General features: G+C 47.7%; 1 protein-coding gene across 1 annotated transcript in view; it reads left to right on the top strand.

Moving 5' to 3' along the window:
* Positions 1 to 7,500, top strand: part of uggt2 (UDP-glucose glycoprotein glucosyltransferase 2) — a 61,713-nt gene that overhangs the window by 24,668 nt on the left and 29,545 nt on the right. The window contains exons 23-25 of the mRNA XM_063213313.1: positions 2,649 to 2,780; positions 5,705 to 5,835; positions 7,064 to 7,159. Of these exons, the coding sequence (XP_063069383.1) occupies positions 2,649 to 2,780; positions 5,705 to 5,835; positions 7,064 to 7,159 (359 nt within the window). The remainder of the gene's footprint in view (positions 1 to 2,648; positions 2,781 to 5,704; positions 5,836 to 7,063; positions 7,160 to 7,500) is intronic.

Here is a 7,500-nt window from a genome sequence, read left to right as displayed (position 1 = left end):
AATAGAGACTCTGCATTAAAGGTTAAAGGATCTGTTGTATTCTTCTTATCAGGTAGCGTCATGGCACTTAAGTATTTCAGAAGATTAGATGGTACTCATGTGTTGCCAACTTGCTAGTATAGGCTAGTTGGATGGTCTACCAGATTGCCTTTGCAGCTGTTCTGAGACACCCACAGGCTTCTTGAAAGTCTTCATCCTTGGTGGCTACACTTAACTTGCCTCTTTATTATTCCCATACGATAGTCATTATCGGATAACGTAAGAAGTTGTATCTGCAGAGCACAGTGAGGAGCCTCTCCTTTAATCTGGAGCAATCTACAGACTCTTTGGCATGGGGCATTGAGGATGGTGGAGCTCCTGCTGTGAGCTTCTGCCTGGGTGGTTCTGGCGCATCTTCCTGGCTGTGTGCTCTCTCTTCCAACCCCTCTCATCCTCCTCTTCCAATTCCTCATCCTCCTCTCCCCTTCCCTCATCATCCTCTTCCAACTCCTCATCCTCCTCTTCCATCCTCTCATCCATCTCATCCTCCTCTTCCCCCATCCTCCTCTTCCCTCCGCTCATCCTCCTCTCATCCTCCACTTCTCTCCTCTCGTCCTCTTCTTCCCTCCGCTCATCCCTATCTTCTCTCCCCTCATCCTCCTCTCATCCTCCTCTTCCCTCTGCTGAACCTCCTCTTCCCTCCTCTCATCCCTCTCTCCCTACCCCTCATTCTCTTTTCCTCCTCACAAGTCTCCTCTTCCACCTCTTCCCTCTCATCCTCCTCCTCCCTCCTATCTTCTTGTTCCTCCCTTTCATCCTCCTCTTCCCTACCCCATATCCTCTTTTTCCTCCTCATAATTCTCCTCTTCCACATGTTTCATCCTTATCCTTCTTTTTCTTCCTCTCATCCCCCTCTCCCTCTCCATGTTCTTCAGCTGTGTACTGTAGTCTGTAGCGCTTTGCTGCTGCTTGAGACTGTGTTCATCTGCACGTTCTCAGCAGCCTGTTGCTTGCAGTACAGTGCAGTACTGTACAGTGCAGCATGTATACCCCTGAGGATCCACTCTGTAGTCAGGTGCTAGGCAGCCAGTTCTCACCTTGTCTCTCTCTCTGTGCGTTCAAATCTCTCCCTATCCTTCTCCCTAATGGTCTAATTCTCCCTTCAGACCAGACAACAACGCTTGGTCTTTTCGTCTTCTCTTCTGTCTTGTCTTCTTGGTGTTTCACGCCCTTCTTGTCTCGTTCCTTCCTTCCATCCAGTGGTGGTTTTATTCATTTGGGGGCCCTAGGCAAAATATAGACATGGGGCCCTCTTGAATTATTTTTGCTGCTGTTTCCTATGGCGGAGTGGACTATTGGGGGCCCCTATAGTGTGTGCAGTTTTGATAGGGCCCTATGCAGTTTCCTAGTCAGCCTATTAGTAAAGGCGTCTCTGATGACATCTCAGTCTTCTCTCTTCACCATTCATCATAGCCCTTCTGCTGCCAGTAGCACTAGTGGAGTTGATGGAAGAGATGAATATTCAGCCCAATATAAATAGCCTGAAAATGGTGTTTACAGGTGTCTGATTATTTGACTGGGCTCGGAGTAGCGGGCCTGTTAAAAATGAGCATAAAAATGATGCAGGAGCCTTTCACTGCTGGGCGCAGGCCAGGCCAGGCCAGGCCCGCGTTGCGTTGCGGCGCGGCACTATTGATGTTTCACCTGCCTCTTGTGGGAGTCGCGGTGGAGCGGAGGGTAGGTAGAGTGGTGGTGGTGGTGGTGGTGGGGGAATGTTGGATACTGTAATAATCTGACGCTGCAAACTTCAGGGCTCTGGTGATTTGCTATCGACTTAAAAGCCAATGTTTAATTACAAATATGATGAATGAAAAAGCTGTGATTGATTAATAACGGGCGCTGTTGCCCTGCCTCTGCATTTTTGATGACTTTCCTCTGTTAAATGTCTTGCGCCTGAATGCCACATTAATTGCGATCATGCAGCAGCAGCAGCAGCAGGAGCAGGCCCGTTTCCCAGATTTTTTGTCGATAATTAAACCAACATTAATACATTTTTGCGTTTTTCTGCTTAGTTTGCTCAGCAGGAGTCAGTTCCGACAACTTTATTTTTAGCCAGGGCCAGGCGTGAGTCATCTCCCAGTAAAGCCTATTTCCCTTCCCATCCCCCAGACCGACCATCTCTTGAGCCTGAGCGCTGGGTGCAGTGCTGAGACAAGTGATTTGCACTCATGTCCGTGTCTGTCTCTCTCTGTGTGTGTACGTGTGTGTGTGTGTGTGTGTCTGTGTCTGTGTCTGTGTCTGTGTCTGTGTCTGTGTCTGTGTCTCTCCGTGTGTGTGTGTGTGTGTGTGTCTGTGTGTCTGTGTGTCTGTGCCTATGTGTGTGTCTGTGCCTGTGTGTGTGTGTGTGTGTGTGTGTGTTTGTGTGTGTGTGTGTGTGTGTGTGTGTGTGTGTGTGTGTGTGTGTGTCTGTGTGTGTGTGTGTGTGTGTGTGTGTGTGTGTGTGTGTGTGTGTGTGTGTGTGTGTGTGTCTGTGCCTGTGCCTGTGTGTGTGTGTGTGTGTGTGTGTGTGTGCGTGTGTGTCTGCATGTGCGTGTGCATGTGCGTGTGCGTGTATGTGTGTGCCTGTGCCTGTGTCTGTGCTTGTGTGTGTGTGTGTACGTGTACTGCAGGGCATGGAGGAGGACTCGTTCTCCAAGAGGCTGAACACCATGGAGCTGGAATTCCTCCTCAGCCAGCAGCACTTCTGCCAGTCCACGCTGAAGCTCCGCCCCGGCCAGAGGGCGCTGGTCAGCAACGGCAGGGTAAGTGGAACAAAGCCACAAAGCACATTTTTCACTAATGTTCAGGGCCCACCTCTGATCCAATAAACAATACAACTGGAATAAATAGTCAGCAGCAACAGCAACACGCACACAAATATTATAAGGCACAAAGTTGAGAATCCCTGCCTTATCTGACTACATTTTCCCAGTACTGTGCAGCTCGATTGCCCATACCGGTTTATACACACGATAACACAAAGCATCATGACCTCTCTCTGAGCTGACAAAATATGTTCAGTTGAGTTCAGTAGCTTTATTTGTTCCAGAATGGACAATTGTTGTGCAGTAGTAGTACTCGTCCCTCAAACACACTCACACTTCACACAAAAATACTTTGCACATAATAAACACGTAAAAGATTCAAAAATAAGAAATAAGATGGAGAAATAAAAATGTGTATATGAGTATAGAGGATAAGTAATAAAAGAAAAAAAAATACACACTGCATATGATCTGTGTTTCCTAGTTGAGTTTAACAGCAAAGGATATGAATGAGTGCTTGGTCCGTAGCGTGACTCTCTGACCAGTTTTCGCTCAATAGATTTCCTTTCTGTATTCCACACAGGGCACATGGAAATATAATCTGCTTGTGGAAGGGCATTTAACCCATTTTAGCCTAAGCCCTTTTTGGGAAAAGGTGCCCTCTGCCTATTACAGCCTACATTTCTCAGCCTCCGAAGAGCATAAAACATGAAATAAGTTGCATTTAAAAGCTAGGACCCTCATTTTGCATTAGAATGTGTTCATTCAGCTCTAACATATCCACTTTTTAAATAAAAAACCCTCAAATATCAAGAACCTGAATGCAGCGTATATGTCGCTCCAGGCTACAATGGGTAAGATAACACACCATAGCATCACCTCGAAAAGCAGGCACGAGAGGCACGGCTTACTAGGCTACTTGTGCTGCTGTCACAACATGCACTGTGCATGGGTGGTGTTGTTTTCTAGGACATTTGTAGGTCCCATTTGTAGGTCTGAATCTATTCTGGGATGGTGGTTTTTGCTGCTTCTATTCTGCTGGCACAGGGATATCACAAAATATGACAGAGTCCACTAGGAGGATTATTTTCAGGGCTGATAACCCATGATGTAATCCCAGCAAAGAGACTCCTTGATTGTCCAGAGTAAGAGAACTTTATTGCCAATAGAGTGGGACATTGCCTGGGGAGAAATGTTTGGCGAGATGGCAAATAAGTGAATTTCTCAACATAGTAATAGTGTGATACCTCATTGGCACACATATACCCAGGCATCAAAGACAAAAATGTAATTTTCAGAGGGTGCATTTTTCAAATGAAAGAAACAAAATCATTGCTCTCTTACCACCAGTCGTCTCTAAAAAGATAGTCTTACAGCACCACACATCCCTGCGGAATGTTCCCTGATTGTTTCCCTAGAAATCACAGTGAGCCATTTGAAACACACATCTTTATAGCACAGAATATAAAGCAGCTAGGCTTTGAGGTAAAGGATGGCGCTGTAAAAAAAACTAAAGCACCAGCAGCAGCAGTGCTGTCCTGGAAAGGAAGAAGAAGAATGACTGAATAAATGATCAAACACACGGGGAGGGGAGGCATTCTCAGTCTGCTCACACCGCAGCTCCGCCGGACATCTGCTGCGTGTGCAAGTGTGGCATGGCGTGTGGTCACCCATGCGGCCAGTCATCGGATGCCATGTCCCGTCAGCGCTGTTTGTTTGGGCAGGTCACAGGTGACGGGCAGGGCCTCCGAGTCTGCTCTCTATCTCTCTCTTACCCCCCCACCCTCTCTCTTTCTCTCTCTCTCTCTCTCTCCCCCTCTCTCTCTCTCTGACTCTTATTTTCTCTCTCACTCTTTTTTTCTCTCTCTCTCTCTCTCTCTCACTCTTTCTCTCTCTTGCGATCCTTCTCTCTCGCTTGCACTCTCTCTTTCTCTCTCCCTCTCTCACTCACTCTCTCCCATTTTCTCTATCTCTCTCTCTTGCTCTCTGCCTCTGACTCTCTTTTTCTCTGTCTTCCTCTCCCTCTCTCTCCCTCTCTCTATCCCACATGTGTGGTGGTAGACCGGGTGCGATGAGCGCATGACTGATGCCTCAGCGGCGCTGCGTCTGACAGCGAAGGATGAAGGGGCCAAAGCCTGAGACGGCACCCACAATTAATATCACTCAGCCCCACAGGCAGACAGACAGGCCGGCCGGCAGCCGGGAACAGGTCATCCACTCCTCCCCACATGGAGCTGATGCGGAGAGGAGAGGAGCGGGCCGGGTGGTGGGTGTGTTGGAGGTGGAGGTGGAGATGGGGTGCCTTGGTGGGTGTTGGGGGTGGGGGTGGGTGGGGACATTGCAGTGAGCTGATGCAGAGTGGAGCAGGCCGGGTTGGGTGGTGTTGTGGAGCGGTGGAGGTTGGGTGCCATGGTGGGGGTTTTGGAGGCGGGGGTAGGGGTGAGGGTGGTGGGGGCCATTGCAGTGATATACAGTGACCATCTGGCTGGGACAGATGAGGCATCTCGTGCCCTCCTGTATGATTAGCAGGGAAGCGTGGAAAGTGGTCTGCACAGATCACATCTCTCCCATCTGGAGAGGAAAGCTGGGCGCTCGAGGCGGCGGCGGTGGCGGCGGCGTTTGAAGAAACACTCTTGAATTTGTGTGGGTCTGTATCACCCGTGTACATCTGTGCTCCCTCGAAGGCAGCGGTGGGTTCCATATTTCCTACACTGGCCCTCATGCATAAACATCAGTATCTTATGGCTCTGGCTCTGGCTCTGGCCCCCCCTCCTACTAGTGAAGATCACCCAAGAAATATGGGCGGTGTGCGTCTGCAGAGAAGAGAGTTTGTTTACGGTTTATATCTCCTCTATATCAAGCGTTTTCTCCTGGCTGACATATTGTCCACGCGCGCGTGCGGTGTGCTCATCTCTCTGTAGATCTTGGGACCATTTGAGGAGGAGGAGGAGCTCAGTCCAGACGATTTTCATTTGCTGGAGAAGATAACGCTCAGCACATCGGCCGAGAAAATCAGAGCCAAAGTCAAACAGATGGGTCTGAAGGGAGAAAAGTAAGTTCTGTGCTCCGTTCCTACTAGAATCCCTAGTGGTCTGATGATGTGATGAAGGACAAAAATCACAGAAAACGTTGATGTGTTTGGTGTAGGGCTGTAACGATACAACTTTTAATTAATTAATTTGCTTTTTTCACATATACTTACTTACTTACGCCTACCGCCCAACTTTGGGCATAGGCCACGAACAACTGCTCTCCAGTTATTTCGATCCTGGGCCATCTTTTTTTCACATTTGCTAACATTATAAAATTAATTGTATAAGTGAAAAACGTGATATTTTGTAGGTAGAATATGTTACAAGAAGCTAATCATTTTATAAAGTTTAAAAATAACAATGATGATGATTTGAAGCTTGGAAGCACTATCACATCATATCATGTAAGTTAACAGAAGGGTAACAGAACTTTAAAAGGGCTCATCACGATACAGCCTCCTTGTATCACGATACAGTATTGTGACTCTGCATATCACTATTTCTCGATTCAATACAATATCGTTGCAGCCCTACTGATGAAGGACAAAAATCACAGCAAACGTTGGTGTGTTTGGTGTCCCTGCCTGTGGGATGTAGCATCAGTGTTTGTAAGCAGTGCACACACCAGACAACAAAATTGGTATTGCAGTTCATTTTCTCTTCTCCCAAAATATATTTTTTGCTCTTCTCCTCTGGTACGTGGTGATACCAGCTTGCAATAAAAATTTGAATAACACCAGATGTAATTTTAGCACGGCCCAAAAAATGAATGCCACAAATAGTGAAAATAGGGCTCTAAGGACGGCCTGCCTTAAAAAAATCATTACAAAAGCGTCTCAAAGCCATAACCAAAAAAATATCCTGCTACTTTTGATTTGTTGTGTTTTCTGTAACCGTATATGACCTCTCCTCACTGCCAAGCGGTTTCTGTTTTGGGTTCATATAGATCAGGTAATTGCCTTCCTGAAATGTGTTTAAGAGATGAGGCCGGGAGGCAGGGCTGGACTGGGGAAGAAATAGGGCCCCGGCACTTTCGGCTTAAAAGGGCCCCCTCATAATTAGCGGTGCAGAACTGAGTCACCGGTGGGGCCCCGCACCCTTGTGGGCCCATATTTTCAGAAATGTAAAAATGCCCGCTATGCCAGATGACCAGTCCAGCCCTGCCGGGAGGGCATTGTGTGTCTGTCGTCTGCGTGCCTGCGTGTGGTGTGGGTGTAAAGAGAGGCTGTGTGTTGTTTCTTCTTTCAGAGGCTCGGAGCTGGTCATGAGGGTGGACGCTCTGCTGTCTGCCGCCCCCAAGTCAGAGGCCAGGAAGGAGGTGAAGCTGCCCAGAGACAAGCACAGGTCAGTTACTCTAGCCCCCACAGAGACAAGCACAGGTCAGTTACTCTAGCCCCCCAGAGACAAGCACAGGTCAGTTACTCTAGCCCCCCCAGAGACAAGCACAGGTCATTTAATGTAGACACAGCCCACCTGCAGTCCGCTTGTACTGTATACAATTTTTTTCATGAATAAAATATAGAGGTAGAGACATACCAGCTTTCAAACGAAAAATATTTACTTCATGATTTTTGCTAGATAGCAGATCTACGCATGTGATGATCTGTGTTCTCACGGTTGTTCTGCAGCGATAGTACCAAGTCTGCAGCAGGGTTTTTAGATGTATGACAATGTCTAAAAGTTAC

This window comes from Engraulis encrasicolus, chromosome 13 (genome assembly GCF_034702125.1).
Source record: "Engraulis encrasicolus isolate BLACKSEA-1 chromosome 13, IST_EnEncr_1.0, whole genome shotgun sequence".
Lineage (NCBI taxonomy): Eukaryota > Metazoa > Chordata > Actinopteri > Clupeiformes > Engraulidae > Engraulis > Engraulis encrasicolus.
The sequence above is the reverse complement of the archived record's forward strand: the minus strand, read 5'-3'. Positions and strand labels throughout refer to the sequence as shown.